Here is a 16,973-nt window from a genome sequence, read left to right as displayed (position 1 = left end):
AAACCATGGCTCTTCAACAAATTTTCAAAGAGATTTCTACACCATTCAACCCTCATCATGTCACCTAAATTGGGACCTAAAATAAGACCAAGAAAAGTTCCAAAAATCAGTCCAAAACCCCAACTATTCATCTTGAAAATGGGACTTGACCAAGACGAACTCCCATGACTTTTTCAAAAATCTTTCTACACCAAAACCAGCCACCTCCACCCGCCAATATGGTTGTCCTTTAGCTCTGAAAATTTGCTCCAAAATAATCAATTTCATGCTTTGTCGATCACCTCCCATGGACAGCAAAATCGATTGATGAAATGGGTAGTGATCATGTACTCACTTGGCTAAAACCTATACACATGCAACCCTTTCATTTTCTGCTCAAACTAAACCAAAGAGCAATCATTTCCACCTCCACACACACTTGGAAAAGCTACCTAATAACGTTCACTATTTAGCAAAAAAAGCCACAAGGATGGGATAAAGAAAGATAAAAAAAATTTGGACAACCTTGGTGAAGCCAAAACCATTGGCTTCCCACTTGGTTTCTCATGGAAATCATTTGATTTTTGTTTTCAAATTTTGAATTCATTCAATCCCCGCACCAATGGTCTTCACCTAACCATTGTCCATTGGATAATCAAGTGGTTTATGCAACTATCCAGCTGTGCAAGAGATGACAAACCTGAAAAATGCAATCAAGCACTCCACCTCCCACACACACCAATCACCTTCAACACTTCAACCCTAGCCATGCACTCCCTCACTCCCCACTCCTCCCATTGAGTCCTATAAATACCTCCCTTCATCCCTCATTCCTCACACACCTTCCTCCAGCTTCTCTTTAGTGTTCTTATATGATACATCATTGATCATAAATTCTCATATAATATATCATTGAGCATTTGATTACTTACTTACATGACATGTGAAGTTTGTACCATTTTAGCATGTCACTTGAAAATTTCATTTTTGCATCAAGCATACTACACTTAACAGAATAAGCACATGTCATGAAATACATTTTGAACATAGCATGAAAATAAATTTTTGTCACGACCCCAAATACTAGGATCGAGAATTATCCTAGTGAAACTCCTTTGTCCACTCTAGAGTGAGTTAAAATGGAGTGGTAACCCTTGGGTTGACAAAGAATCGTCAATGGGCTTTAAATAGATTCTTTTTAAAGAATACATTAGTAATTGGCGCTTTAGTACAATGGCTTATAAAATGAAAATAAAGTATGATAAATATTGGGGGGATCTTCAAAAGATAAACAGGTTTTTGTTTATTGCTGCCACTCTTGATCCACGGTACAAGTTGGCTACTTAAGTATATTGGTGCAATTAAACATTAGGCAATGAGAAGGGTGAGGAATTTGTTGAAATCCTCAAGGTGGATATGGATCTCTTGTATAAACAGTATGTTAGATTTTATGGTGGATGCGCAAGTGAGTCTAAGTCAACTATGTCTCACACTCGTAATGAGAGTAATGCATCAATAGGAAGTAGTATTTTAATTGATCCCTTGGCTTTTTTCTAAACTTCCATAAAGACCGAGAATTAGCAACCTTGATGGATTGTAAGTCAGAGCTAGAATGATATTTGTTGGAGGATGTTGAGATTCCTACGAAGAGTTTTGACATTTTAATTTGGTGAATGGTCAACTCCACCAAATATCTGGTTCTTGCTTTCATGACGAGAGATATCTTGGCCATTATGATCATCATCGTAGTATCTGAATCAGCATTTAGCACATGTGGTTGTGTCCTAGATCCGTTTCAGAGTTCTTTGGCTCTTAGAACTATAGAGGCTACACAAAACTAGTTGAAATCCACTCATATATGCTTGAGCCAAAATTATTTGGATACAGTTAATGATGTGGACAACTATAAGTAAGACTTAGGTAATATATTTAGAAGTAAACTTATTTTTTGTTATATATCTTTATTTTGCCATTTTGTGATACTAATTTCTTATATTTTAACATCCTAATGTAGAAATAACCACCAGAATAGCAAGTATACTACATGAAGATGATTGAGGTTTGAGGTGCATTTGTGAAATTTTTTAACTTTTGTTTGTCAATTTTATTTCATTATTTTTATAAATTTATGTAGACCTATCTTATTTTCTCGCTAATCTTCTCCTCTTTTCTTCAGGAACACTTGGAATGGCACCCAATATTTGGTTTTGTTTTGTTTTTTGAATGAGAACATATAATTGATTTTAATTTGTGTTGTTTTAGTTTTGTTGGTAGTTGTTGTAGTAGTTTGAAAACAAATAACAATATTTGATGGCTGGTTGTATTTCAGTAGTGAATGATTGGGGATGGATGATAGATTGGTTGTGTTTTAACAGTGAATGATTGAGTGGTTGGCTTGTATTTGGCTTGTAAATGATTGAGTGTTTGGTTGTGTTTCAGCAAAACTTGGAATGGGAATAAGAACTCAATATTTGGTTTTGTTTGGTCATTGGAATGAGAACATATAATTGATTTTAATGTGTTGTTGGTTTTTGTTGTATTTGGGAACAAATAACAATATTTGGTGGTTTGTTGTATTTTAGGAGTTTTGGTTATGTTTTAGTTTTGCTTGTAGTAAATCAACAATGAATGATTTAGTTTTGGTTATGTTTTTGGTAAATTTGAAATTTGAAAGCCCACAAATATGAAGCTAAAAAAAGCCCAAAACATTTCAAATCCGAATTTTCTCCAATAAGTCGGAGTCGGATTAGATTGAAGTATACACAATTCAAAATTAAAGTCGGAGTTGGATTTCAGATTCAAACTTTGACAAAGTCCAAGTCAAAGTTAGATTTAAGGGATACCGACTCTGACTTTGTCGATGCTTACCCCTATGGGAAAGTGAGGTTTCATCCTTGCTTGTGTCCGTCAAGACACGTCTATGAACACATCATCAAATATCATTAAGCCAGGACTGATGAAACATAAAGGTTGCAAGGCTAGGATCAATGCCATATTAGGTTCTAAATGAAAGTTTTGCTTGACTCATTCTACTCGATCATACGCATGCTCTCAGGTTTGAAAAAGCAAGATACATTAGATACTATAAGAAGTTGGATGAGCCGATGAAGAGAAGGTTATAATACAATGATATGGTTGACATCCAATTGAGCAAGAACTACAAATATTGCGTTACTGAGACAGGAGGGTACATGAATCTCACATTTGGAGAGATGCAAATAATTACATACATGAGGTCAAATTACTACTCTGGGTTGGGTTAGGAGGTGCTGATGTACTACAAAACTACTTCATGAGAATGCAAGTGCAAAATGATATTTTCTATTTTGCCATGGACTTTGGTGATGAATCCAGATTACAGAATATGTTTTGTGTGGATGCTCGTAGTAGAGCTACGTATGAATTTTTTGGAGATGTGATAACTTTCAACACGGCATACTTGACATATTCGTATGGTTGCTTAAATCATGGCTTTAGTGCATAAATGGGCACACTCTAGAAGCTATAATAACATATGAAGATAAAGCTATGCAAAATGCAATTAGAAATGTGTTTCCAAAATGACACTGATTTTACATGTGGCATGTAATGAAAATAATTCTAGGAAAATTTGGTGCATATGGCCAATATGAACTACACAAGTATGTCTTGATAATGAATTCTAGAATTTTGAATTCTCTTCTTATGGCGTATTGGGCAGAAAAAATTTGAGAACTTTGGGCGTGTGCTCACAAGTGTGTTTATAACACATTGACCAGTGATGAATTTGATAAGTGTTGGTCGCAACTTCCTAATACCTCTGATATCTAAGTGACCATGCATAACTTGAATGGCTATATTCTTAGCGGCATCTATTTAGTATGGTTTATGAATGCAAAAATGAATTGACCATTTTTAAAAGAAAAAAAAGGAAAAAAAAAAAAAAAAAAAACTCATCTTTGTTTCTTATCATAATATTCTTCTAGCATTAAGTAATAACTGCTACAAAGGTAGGCACTCTCATACAATCATACTTAATATTTAAGCTCACTCTGGTCTATGTCGCTTCCATTGACTAGAACCATAAGAACTAGTATCTCTTTTTTATTTTTGCTGAAATTTGCTGGTTTTTCATATTTATAAAGTAGCTAGCAGGCTTATTTTAAGTACCTAGATATAATTTGAATTCTTGAATTTTAAACCTTTTGGATTTATAATATATTTCTAATCTTATAGTTATAGATATTGTCAATGTATGGATGTGTGCAAAGCGAGTGACAAAATAAATTATGGGACATTTGTGAAAAAAATAACATAATGATATAATTTAAGTAGAACTATTAGAAAATATCTACTGTTTTAAGAATTACATAAAAAGAAGGTTGACTTGACACAAATTCGAATGACTCGAACACAACTGACATGTATGGTTGTAAATGATCATCATCAATTCTCACTCTATTAAAAAAAAGGGTATAGGAGTGTTAAATTTTGTGGATGAGGACAACTAAACTAAATTTCATGTTATCTGGAAAAAAACAAAAATGGAAAAGACAAAGGGTTCATTGCCTTTGGAATTGAGCCTTGTTTTCTTCGTTTTGGGTCTTCGCTTAGTTGACTTTGATACTACAAGCGACGAAGATAAGATCAAATTTAGAGAGAGACAGGTTTCCTTCATCTCTTAAGGCTCCGTTTAGATATAAAACGATTTTATCTTATTTTATTATTATAATTTTGTTAAATTATTATATAAAATATAATAAATAATTTAATTTTTTAAATTTTAAAATAATAATAATATTAAAAAATAATATTTTATTTAAACTTTTAATTTTTATCTAAAATCATCTCATCTTATCTCAGTATCCATACAGAATCTAAGTCGATGGTAATTAGAAAAGACTGGCTAGACTTATTTTTTCCTCTTGAAATAAAAATACAGTTTTTGCTTATAATTTTTCAAAAGGACCATAAAGGAATACGAGTAGCATTATGGAAAGTGCAACAAACCCTTATTTCTCAATTTTATTCACAAATTCCACTTCATCATTCTACATAATTGTGCAAAATAAAGAAACTGTTTACAATGCAACAATGTTTCCATTAGTATAGAACTTGAATTAAACTGTTTACACTTAGTAATTAACTATCAACATCTCTCACAGGCTTCTCCAAGTACCAAAAATAAGTAGCCTAATCCTCTTCTGCGTCAGGCACAGCAATGAGCATCTACTTGGAAGCTTATTGGCATTTACACTGACGGCTTTAGTAACCACTTTTGGCATCTCTGAGGTATGGTAGCGTTAAAAAATGGGAGGGAGGGACATTATATACTGTAATATGTATCAAAACTATAGAGAAAGTAACTCTTTGAGTCTATTCATGATGAACCTTGAGGCCTCAAATCAGATCACCCAAGTTATATGACCACAACCACAAAAGAATAACCCGGCCTACTTTGCTCAAAGCTACTGCAATCAGCATTTCTGTGAAGGCTTTGGTGTCCACATGCGAGCAAACCAACCACTTTCTCCACTTTTCAAGTCCATAATCCTTTTCTTATTCTTGGCTTTAGGGTCTGAAGAAGTTTCCTCCGATGCTAGACTCATTAGGGGTAGTTCAGGGCTTCCAGTCTCCATTGACGTCTCAACAATCCGATTCACCCTTTCCAGCACCTCACTCATTTTTGGGCGATTCTTCCGGTGTCTGACCAAACACCGGTTGGCTACAATTGCAAGCTTTTGTGCCGACTTTAGGGGATATTTCCCTTTGAGCCTTGGATCCAGTATTAGGTGGAATTTTTTCGTATCTGATAGGAATGGCTTTACCCATTCTAAGAGCTTCTGCTCGTCCCTGGGACGATTTCGGTCCAAAGGACGCCTACCGGTGATGAGTTCATACAGGAATACCCCATAGCTCCATACATCACTCTTGGATGTAACACGCCCGGTTTGAACATATTCAGGAGCTGCATATCCCATGGTTCCAACAACCTGATGAAAGTAGCCAGTCATCAATGTAAATAGATAATTGGCAAGAGCTGAAGTAATGGGTGTACTCACAGTCAAAACAAATAGTTAAAAGTTAATTTCTTCTAACTTTCATATTGTTTGAAAGACATTGTGTCAATTTCTAGAACTAAAGAGTTGGATCAGATCAGTTTCTTAATATTACCACTCAAGGCAAATTCCATCCTCCACACTAGATGGACATCAAATATAGGCCAAGCACAAGCAACAGCAAAATTATTGGAAAGAATTTTGAAAGACTCTGTGTCAATTACTAGAACTAAAGAGTTGGATCAGATCAGTATCTTAATATTACCACTCAAGGCAAATTCCATCCTCCACATTGGATGGACATCAAATGCAGGCCAAGCACAAGCAACAGTAAAATTATTGGAAAAGAATAAACTCTGATGTTGCACTTGTTAAAACAAATACCAAATAAAATGGTGCGTGTGTGTAATTTTAATTATACCACAGCACAATTAATTCATTAGTTTGCGATCCAACAAATAGAGTAATCCAATATCTAAGGCGTATCCAGATACTTCATAAAGTTTAATCTCCCAAATTATTACAAAATTTCCGTAATTTTACATGACCATGTATCGAAATCCAACAAGTCCAGCAAATGAAGTTTCTCGGAGGTGGTAAAAATCAGATATGAGTAAGAAAGTTTCATAATTAACAATGTCTCTAAGTAATTTTCAAGCTAAAAATTAGGATGATATATGGTTTCAGTCATCTAGGCAGGGAGCACATGTAATACTATCAGAAATTCATACATTAAAAAGCATGTAAAACAGCCAACATAGTTTTATTTGAGTATCACAGAAATGAAACTAGAAAAATCTGCATAGATTTCTCTGGTAAATGACAAGAAACTGAGACATTTTAGGTCTCACTTGCATGTGAGAAACTTCACAATATATATACACATATATTTAAAGTTGGTTCAGAGTCATAGGATCTTTTTGTATGATCATACCGCTGTGGAGACATGGGTTAATCCTTCTGGAGGACCCAACCTAGCCAATCCAAAGTCTGATAGCTTCGCATTCCAATGCTCGTCCAGAAGGACATTAGACGATTTGAAATCCCTGAAAATGATCTAGAACATAACAGACAAGCATAATTACCAACCCCAAAATTGTTCATGATTCCTACCCCCTTTCTAAAAAATAAACTTCATTGCTTCGGTGGAGAGATCATATAAAAAAAGATACAATAGCTTCAATGTAACCTCAATACCCAGGAAATGTTGATGCATTAGGATAGGCATACTAACAAAAGCTTATATAAATAATCAAATGGAAACTAAAATTTGACATATACCTGAAAATCCATTTCTTCATGTAGGTATGTCAAGCCACGAGCAGCATCTTGGGCTATTCTTAATCTCATGGCCCATGTAAGAGGTGTCTCCGACCGAGTGGATAAATGGTGTTCAACACTTCCGTTAGGCATATATTCATATACCAGAAGCCGCTGGATTCCTCTTTCATCATCCTCTGCACAGTGGCCCACCAGTTTCACAAGATTAGGATGCTCAACAATCCCAAGAACATTAACTTCTGTCACCCATTCCTTGTGCCCCTGCCAAAAAGAGGAGATCCTTGAGAATTAAGTTAGTCAGAAAATCTTTTTGATAAATGTAAATAAGGTTTACTCGATGAAATTCAATAATTTGAACCACCAGCAATAACGGAAGAAGAACAAATTTGTCAAGAAGGCAAGAAAAATATGCAATGGGCAATTATTTGCTACTGAAAAACAGAAGAGTGATGTAATGACCTGTATGAGAGTGACTCAACAGATATTTTAAATATATTTCATATTTTGCTCAAGTTGAATGAATTTCCTGCAAGTGGCCAGTGCCACAGGTCAATGAGCGGATCTATGAAAACAGTTGAACTTATGCAGCAACTTATGTATAACTCCATTAACTCCATGAAAACACACACCACATGAATTTTTACTAAGATACTACAAGATATTAATAACACAAATTCTAGGATGGTTATCAATGCCAAAAGGATTAAAGGAATCCTCTGAAATGAAATCACATGAAATAACCCGTGCCTGTATTCCCCTTCTACCGAGCTGTTTCACTGCAACTTCAATCTTTGTAGATGGATCTTCTGCACTCCTGATGAACCCTTTATAAACACACCCAAACCCACCCTCTCCAAGCATAACAGAACGGCTGAAATTTTTGGTGGCAGACTTCAGCTCAGACACTGTAAACACTCTGAGGTTGCTGGGTCTTTGGGCCAAACTAGGATATGAGTTCCTCCTTATGGATTCTGTACTAGTGTTTGAGATATTCTGAGAATTTAATTCGGATCCAGCTCTCTTTACTTCACCCTCGGTAAAAGTTGAGTTGGTGGACTGCATTGACTGTGTGCTCTTCGGCTCATCCTTTTTGTCTCCATTGAAGAATGGGAAACACTTCATTGCTCCAAAACAATGAAAACGATGATACAATTCACTGCAGGACCATAAGAGAAGGGAGCCTCAGTGTCAGTAGATACTTCATTAAGTTTAGATCTCCTCCGATCAAGCAAGTTTAAAACATGCTTAAACAAACGCATTACAGATCGAAATTAGAGAATTTAGAGAAAAGTTCAAACGACAGCTTAATTGCATAAAGACTGCCCAGCACCCTGGACCACCAATCAAGTTCTAACGTACTTTAGTCGCAAACACTCCGCGTTAAATTATACAACAACTACAATCTAGTTTAACATAAAATAAAAGGGGAATAATTAAGTAGAAAGACATGGCAAAGAAGCCCACTGTATCTTAATTGTTCTCTTGCGTCTTGTATTTAAAAGGAAAAAAATCTCAACAGCCATGTTTCGAAAGACTAGAATCCAGGGAAAATACAAGGCAAGAAAATATATTCTAAATTTGTTCCAATTCAAGAAGCTTGAAACCATAATATGTTAGTATCTCACCTTCCAAACAAAATCAAAGTTACCAAGAAAACCCACCGCACGCTTTGATTTCGGCAGGCGACCTACTCTAATAGAAGACATAATAAGCTCCAAACATTTTTCTAGAATTGTTCCTCTCAGACACACGAAGAGGAACAAAAATCCAAATTGTGGTTCATCTCAAGCAAGCTTCCCAAGTTCTCGCAGTTGAAATTGGACAAGAAATAACAAAAAGTAGATGTAGTAATTACAAAGGATTTCTCTGAGTACTTACCTTTAATTATCAATCAACTGTCGGAACCCACGAACTTAGCTCCTAAACTTCAGCAGATTCCAATTCCTTGGATATTTCTCAGAGAAACCCAACAAAAAACCATCGCAAGAAGGGGCATCTATTCAATAGAATCAATACAAGTCTTCACACGGCAGCTTCAGGTCAGCTGACCAACCAAAACCCAAATCTCCATCGTAAAATTGTATCATATTACACGTATCAAATGTTCTATAATTAGACCGTACCAGATCCAAGTCCAGGTACGAATAGATTATGGAGTCTTGCACAGAGAGAGAGAGAGAGAGAGAGAGAGATGTGATTGCTCGAGCAATGTAACAAGTCACAAAGTCAAGGTCGTCTAGAAGGAATTTTCATTTTGGATCCCTTAAACAAATTTTCTATATTCTAGTTCTTACGTCAAATCTTCCGCAAAGCCCAACATCACCATTCCGTGTCTCCACATTCATTTCTTTTCTTATTTATTTGTATTTTGAAGTATCATATGATTAAAAAATAATTTATAAGAAGTGTTACACAAAAATTTTATATTTCTACATATCACTTACAATTATGTAATTTTATTTTTTTTTTCCTTTCTATTTCATATTTCATATTTCATATTTCATATTTCACATGTTTAAAAATGAAATATGAGGATAAAAAAATAAAATTACATATTTTTAAGTAGTGTGCAGAAGTGTGAGATTTATGTCTAAAATTTTTCAGAATCTATTATTCTTCATTCATTTTCCAGCCAATTATTTAATACCACGTAAAAAATAATAAATCAAACGATAATAAATAGCACTTTTCATGTATTAATAAAATAGAACGAGTTTGGGAGTTTACTAAGGAATTGAACAGAAAAGAACAGAAAGGAAATGAGTATAATGAATGGAATTAACGGATTTTTTTTAGATGTTTTAAAAGAATGGAAAATGGAATGTAAATAACTTTATTAAAAAGTATATAATAATAAAAATGAATAAATCTAAACATTTTGTTACAGTATTACTATTATGTTGTTTTCTTAAACATTCTCTTTGGCTTGACCAAAGTTAAAGGATGATTAAAATTTTGATAATCTATAGCAAAAAGACTCCATATTGAATTGAGCATCTCTAAAATAATTTGAATTTCAGTTACAGTGCTTCACTGAATATAGCTAACTACAATTGCTTCATCAAATATTAAAATACTAGTTTCTTACTCCAAGCAAGTAAATTAAATTAATTAGAATATAATTAACATTTAACATTTAGAATATAATTATTAAAATAATTTTTTAATATTAATTTAATTAGAATATAATTATTATTAACATTTAATTGGTAGAATTGTAAAATGTGATAAAAATAAACTAAATAAATAAATTATTAAATTAATAATATTTTATTATTATATAGAGAGTAAATAGATAATCTAATGTGAGAATTGAATTTAAATGGAATAAACAAATATAAATTTATGCGATATTAACTAAAGTTTAAAGATGCATTTAGTCAATCTAATGAGAATGCTCGGATATAGAACCAAAGGATTGGTCCCCAGCCTTCCCCACTTTTTTCTGAACAAAAGCAAGAGCCACTTGATCGATGATTTTAAGTGGCTCTTGCTTTTGATACAGTTCAACTTATAAACTATAAATCCACGGTTGCAAGTCATGGCGGATTGGGCAACCGTGCTGCCCAATATGCGGTTGATTCCACGGTTGCTGGTTTGGATGACAAATTATAAATCATATTTTTCAAAATGGGAGATTGGTAATAATTTCGGTGGTTTGGAGCATTTCCATCCAGTTGCCTAAAGCATCATCTTTTCTAAATTATAAGATTTATATTCAGAGTTTTCTTTAAATACATACTTCATCTGGTTTCCTATTTTAAGAAAAGGTTTAGGATGTAAACAGTAGCTCTTATATTTGGGGAGTTACTGTTTATCTCCCAAACTACTTTTTATATATTTTTTTATAAGGAGCAGTTAAAGATATAGAAATAAAATAGTAGAAAGAATAATAAAGAAAGAATAAAAAATTTATTTTAATAAAAAAGAGAAAAGATAGAGAATAAGATATATGAGACTTTTTAAAGATGAGTAAAATTTAGAAAATAATTATAGAAAATGTGATTTCTAGTTAAAATTTAAAGAAAATTATAGGAGAATGGTCCGAGAGTTCATCCTAGAGCATTTCTATTGGATTCCCCATATGGGATTTATCCCTATAATTTGGGGATAACTTTAAGGTTTTGAAAAAAAACCCTCCCCATTGGATTCCCCATTTTACGGTTTAAGTTTACGGGATCTATAGTAGATCCCCATCGCATTCCAAAGGCCTTCCGTCCCGCGTCTTCTTCTCTCTTGGCGTTGACCCTTCCCTCGAAACACCAACGATCGCAACCCCTCTCCATCGGCAAATTTTGTAAATTTTGATTTCGGTTTCTTCAAAATTTTGTGACTTTGATTTCGCAACACCAAATGTTGCAGCCCCTCTCCCTCATTTTTGAAAAAAATTTCTCACTTCATACCTCTCTGTTTCTATGTTTCTCTCTTCCCCTTTTTCTTTCTCCCGAGGCCATGATCAAGGTGAATATGCGATGGAGAACCTACAATTTGGTGCTCTGCATCGGCGATCTCTTCATTCTTTGGCTACCGAGAATGTTTCTTTTCTTTTAGATTAGTTCAAATTTTTTTTATTTTTTGTCACTCTCGTTTAGTCATTCTCATTTTGGGCTTTGTTTGAGGAAACCGGTTCTCATTTTGACCTTGCTTTGCCATTGATTTGTCTGCATTTTGGTTGGCTGTGTTGAGTGTTTAGCTGCTGAGAAAGTGATGATGTTTCGTAGATGTTTTTTTTTTAAATTACTCTGTATAGAAATTTTTTCTTTCATTTTTTATGAGATATGACTTTCGAACTTATGTGATTGTGAAATTTGTTTTATGTTGCAGTCGAAGTTGATATTTCCAATTTTGCTCTCATTTTTCTCGCCGTTGTTTGGTTGTTGCGAAAATCTAGTTAGATTTATTGAATTAAAATTGTGTTTTATGTTGTGCTTGTGTGGGATCGTTTTGATTTTGCTCTCATTTTCTTTCATAGACTGTTTGCTTACTATGGAAATCTCCAGTTGCAGAAATAAGAAGACACTGAATAGCTGATATATTTTTCTTCCCTTTTGCTTTATGATGATTTCGCTTTTCTTTCATATATTGGTTTCTGATGCTTTATATCATACAATATATGCCTTTTGGTTTGCTTGAAACTTAAAATATGTACCATTTTTGTGTACCATATGCTTGGCTACTGTGTAAATAGGAGAAAGAAAAGGAAATTTGGGTCTTGACATTGTATGTGCTTTTGAATGTGTTAAAAGTGAGAATCCGTCATCATTAAATGAAATACTTAATTAAGCTCAAGTTTATGGAATATGGGACCTATTGTTTTATTTTTCTTAGTTTTGGAATTATCTCTTTTTTAATGTGATTCAACTTATGGTTTATCTTCTTTCAACATGTACTATGTAATTATTTGTGGTGTTTAATTTCATGGGAGGGAAACTATTGAAAGTAATTGAACGATGTTAGGTTGAATTGACAAAAGTAATAAATCGGACATTTAAAAAGAAAATATATATATTTACACTTAAGAACTTTGTTGGATAAGAAATTACAAAATCAAAGATTATTTTTACAAAGATTCGGGCTAAACTGAATGATGAAAACTCGCTTGAAGTGGTTCTCTTGTTATAATCCATTTGGTTTGAAGTCTCATACTAGATAATAGTCTTTCTTTTATTTCAATTTATGTTTTGAGGAACCTCCTACAGAAGTTGTTTATTCACTAGCATACTACCATCTTTTGAACCCTATTTGTGATTTTCTTTTGTTCCTTGAGGTTTAATGTGCATATATTTTACTATAAATTGAAAAAAGGATATGATGGATAAATTTCATGGGTTCCTTAAACCAATTATGTAAATTTCATGATATCCTAAAAAATGTAATTTTAGGTTCCTTAAACCAATTATGTTTCATTGCTCTTTCCATGGGTAATTTGTTCTGTGTTGTTGGGTTTCTTTGCAGTGTTTCGTATCTCTCGGGGGAGGGGGGCTGTTATTAGGCTATGATAATTGTATTATAGTGCTGGTTAATTCACAAGTGTTAATAGGGCCCCATCGATATGGCGGGATAATCCTCACCAGGATTGCCATATTGCAGTTTGTAGTACTTTCCAAAAAAGGTAATGGACGTTCGGGTGGGGTTTTGCAGCCATTCGATGTGAATGGTTCCTTACGTATGCATGCTGTCAATATTTCCACCATTCTGAGCCTCATTTATTTCTTTATTTTCAGAATTTTATGAGGAATTCAATGAGAATGCTCTTATTAGAATTATTGTGATTTGCATACTGTTTGGTTGTTGTTTAGTGTGAATATGTGAATTGATCAATTCTATGTAGTTGGTTTTTGCTGTGTTATTGTTTTGTGTTATTTTGTGATAGAAAAGTAATGTGTAAATTAAACCCCCTCAGCTGTTATGATGACAAAGCGTGGTGGGGATACAAAAAATTTATGGTCATTTCCTCAATGGCTAGGTAACCCAGACGGCCAATAAGTAGTGGCAATCGGTTGTTTAGCCATGAGAGGGTGGCCAAATTTCTTAGATGTCACCATTCGGTTCCTGAGCTAGAGATGGAAAAATCCCAAACTTCATAGTTATGTACCTAACATTTCAATGCATTTTTAGATATGGATTCACAAGACCCTGGCCATATGTACTTCACCAACCTCTTCAGTCAAGATCCTTAACTAGACCCCATTTACGTTGGGCAAAGTGAAAACTCTCATATGACTGTTGATGACTCTCCACCCCTACCCTATAACGATCCTATCGGAGTTAGGAAATCAGTCAGGGGTGCAAACTTCACACCCGAAGAAGACAAGTTGTTTGTCTCCGCATGGCTTAATTGTAGCCTTGATGCCATCTAGGGAACAGACCAAAAACACTCCAAACTTTGGAAAAATTTTTTTGAATACTTCGAATAATTTATAGAAACCACAAATGACCGAACAATAAAACCTTTAATACATCGATGATCAGTTATTCAAAAGGTGACAAACAAATTTTGTGCGAAACTAGCCCAGGTTAAAGGGTTGAATCAAAGTAGCATGACCGAGCAAGACAAGGTAAATATCCATACTCTTACTTGAGTTACGAATAATTAGTTTTTTTTTTCACATTGATTTAACATGTCGTTATTTTGTTTACATGCTAGTATGACAAGGCCAACGTTATGTACCAATTGCTAGACTCCTTCCAGTTCGAGCATTGTTGGCACTTGTTGAATGGCCAACCTAAATAGATTTGGCATTCCACAAAGGAGGATCCAAAGCGAAGGAAGACGGTGTCCCATCCCTAACCCCAACTCGATGTTCGGGCGCTGAGACGGTAGATTTAGTTTTTGATCTCGGGAGGGATAATGTGATGGATAATGACGTGATCGAATTGGACTGACCAATGAGAAGGAAAGCTGAGAAAGGAATGGCAGGAGAGGAGATTGTTGTGCTCAGCAGGCTAAAGTATACGCTTTTGGAAGGGTCACGTGCTCAAGAGAAAGAGTTTTATCGCCTCAAGGCCAAGAAGATGGAATATGACAAGAAAAAAGAGGTAAATAAAATCCGTCAAGAAGATGAAAGACTGAGGTTGGAAGCCGAGAAGATGGAAATTGACAAGGAAAAAAAGCTAAATAAAATCCGTCAAGAGGACGAAAGACTGAGGTTGGAGGCGGAGAAAGTATAGCTCGCCAAGAAGGAAGCGGATCAGTGCATTATGACGATGGACATTAGTGCCATGCCAGCACTGCAGCGGTTATATTTCGAGGAACTGCAGAGGGAAATCATGGCGAGACGTATTGATCTTGCACATTTGGATTGATAAAAAATTAAGAATTTTTCCACAGTTTAGTTCTTTATTTTCTATTTCAAACAAAGATGTATGACAATATTATTGATACTAAGATAGTTTAATTTTTATTTGGATTGTCTAAATTTAAATGTTCAAACAAAGAAATTTGTCATTACAATTTCAGAAACTATTACAGATACACGCTTAAATATAGCCATTACTAACATGAAGGAAATACAAAACTACCGTATTTAACTCAAATATTATCACTACTAAAATGGCGGAAAAAACAAATCAAAGATTATGCGATATGTCTACTGTTGGGAAAATAATAACCAATGGTGTTTAATTAGATCTGCTTAGAGCTGATGATGTGCCGAGCTATCTCTAATATGATGAGGACGTTGGATGAAGTCTGTAAGCTCAGTTGTATGATTACACAACAATTCTGGAACTTCATCATCAAGTTAATCATACTCAATGTCATGACCCTTACTATCATCATGCTCGTCTTCAATGATCATATTATGTAGAATAACACATGCTTTCATTATATTTTTTAGTTCCTTGACTTTGAACATTCGGGAAGGTCCATGAATGATTGTAAATTGTTGTTGAAGTGCCCTGAATGCACGCTTGACATCTTTTCTTACAGATTCTTATGCTTTCACAAAAATTTTCTTCTTATTCCCTTGTGGTGATGGAATCGTCTTCACAAAAGTTTGCCACTTGGGATAAATACCATCATCAAGGTAATACCTCATAGCGTAGTCGTTGCCATTGATTGTATAATTGATTGGAAGAGCACGCCCTTGGGCAAATTCCGTGAATATAGAAGATATCTCTAGCATATTAATGTCGTTATGTGAACCAGGCATACCAAAAAATGCATGCTATATCCAGAAATCATATGAAGCAACTCCTAAAATAATAGTTGGTTCATGAATGTGGCCAGAGTACATACCTTTCCAGGCTGCAGAACAATTTTTCCACTTCCAATGCATGTAGTCAATGCTGGAATCCAATGCATGTAGTCAATGCTTTCCAGCATTCATGTGAATCTCCATTGTTCACCAACCGCAAGCAATCGATCAATATTATTGGCATTTGGTGACCGCAAGTATGATTATGAAAAAACACTTACTATTGTCTTAAAAAAAATTTTAAGGCTCTCCATTGCGGTGCTTTCACCAATACATATATATTCATCCATAAAATCTCTAGTAACCCAATACACCAGCATTCTAAGCGATGCAGTTATCTTTTGCATAGAAGATAAACCAAATCTTCTGGCACTATCTCTTCTTTGGACGAAGTACAGCTCGTAAGACTTTACCTCATTTAGAATACGGAGAAATAGGAGACGGCTCATCCTAAATCTCATTCGAAATAGATTCAAGGGATATACTGGATTTTCTGCAAAATAATTGCGAAATAGGCACTTGTGCCATTGAATATGATCACACCAAATGAACTTACGGCGTTGACGATTGCCACGATGCCTCAATGACTGTCCATCGGCCTTGTCATTAAGAACAACATCCAACTCATTTTCAAAAGATAAGTATGTGAGCAATTTGCAAAAGAATGTATGAGTCATTTGATGAAGGGAGTGAGATATTAGGGGAGACTGTTGAATTTCGGTTCTTTAGATCAAATGAGACTTGAGTTTGTGAGAATGTGAATGCAAGCAGAATGCGTATTTATAGAGAAAAAAGTTAACATTACATATACGACAAAAAATGTTATCGTTTGAGAGAAGATAAAAAAAGTTACAGTTAAAGAAAATAAAAAAAATATTACCGTTTGAGGCAGGAGTTCAAAATGTTACTGTTGGAGCTAAGAGTTCAAAATGTTACTGTTAGAAAATGCACATATTAAAAAAAATTACTATTTTTG

General features: G+C 34.4%; 2 protein-coding genes across 2 annotated transcripts; both read right to left on the bottom strand.

Annotated features, from left to right (window-relative positions):
• Positions 1-4,951: 4,951 nt before the first annotated feature.
• On the bottom strand, positions 4,952-9,522 carry LOC108997938 (serine/threonine-protein kinase PCRK1-like). Its single transcript, XM_018974324.2, has 5 exons — positions 9,177-9,522; positions 8,046-8,454; positions 7,299-7,559; positions 6,952-7,074; positions 4,952-5,951 (listed from the first exon to the last, which is right to left on the bottom strand). The coding sequence occupies exons 2-5, from the start codon at positions 8,418-8,420 to the stop codon at positions 5,436-5,438; spliced, it is 1,275 nt and encodes a 424-aa protein (XP_018829869.1). The 5' UTR covers positions 8,421-8,454; positions 9,177-9,522; the 3' UTR covers positions 4,952-5,435.
• Positions 9,523-15,733: 6,211 nt separating this feature from the next.
• LOC118348153 lies at positions 15,734-16,125 on the bottom strand. Its single transcript, XM_035689144.1, has 2 exons — positions 16,039-16,125; positions 15,734-15,967 (listed from the first exon to the last, which is right to left on the bottom strand). Exons 1-2 carry the CDS (start codon positions 16,123-16,125, stop codon positions 15,734-15,736), a joined length of 321 nt encoding a protein of 106 aa, XP_035545037.1.
• Between the last annotated feature and the right edge of the window lie 848 nt (positions 16,126-16,973).

Source organism: Juglans regia, chromosome 4 (assembly GCF_001411555.2).
Source record: "Juglans regia cultivar Chandler chromosome 4, Walnut 2.0, whole genome shotgun sequence".
Lineage (NCBI taxonomy): Eukaryota > Viridiplantae > Streptophyta > Magnoliopsida > Fagales > Juglandaceae > Juglans > Juglans regia.
Note: the sequence above shows the minus strand (reverse complement) of the source record. Positions and strands in the feature narration are given on the sequence as shown.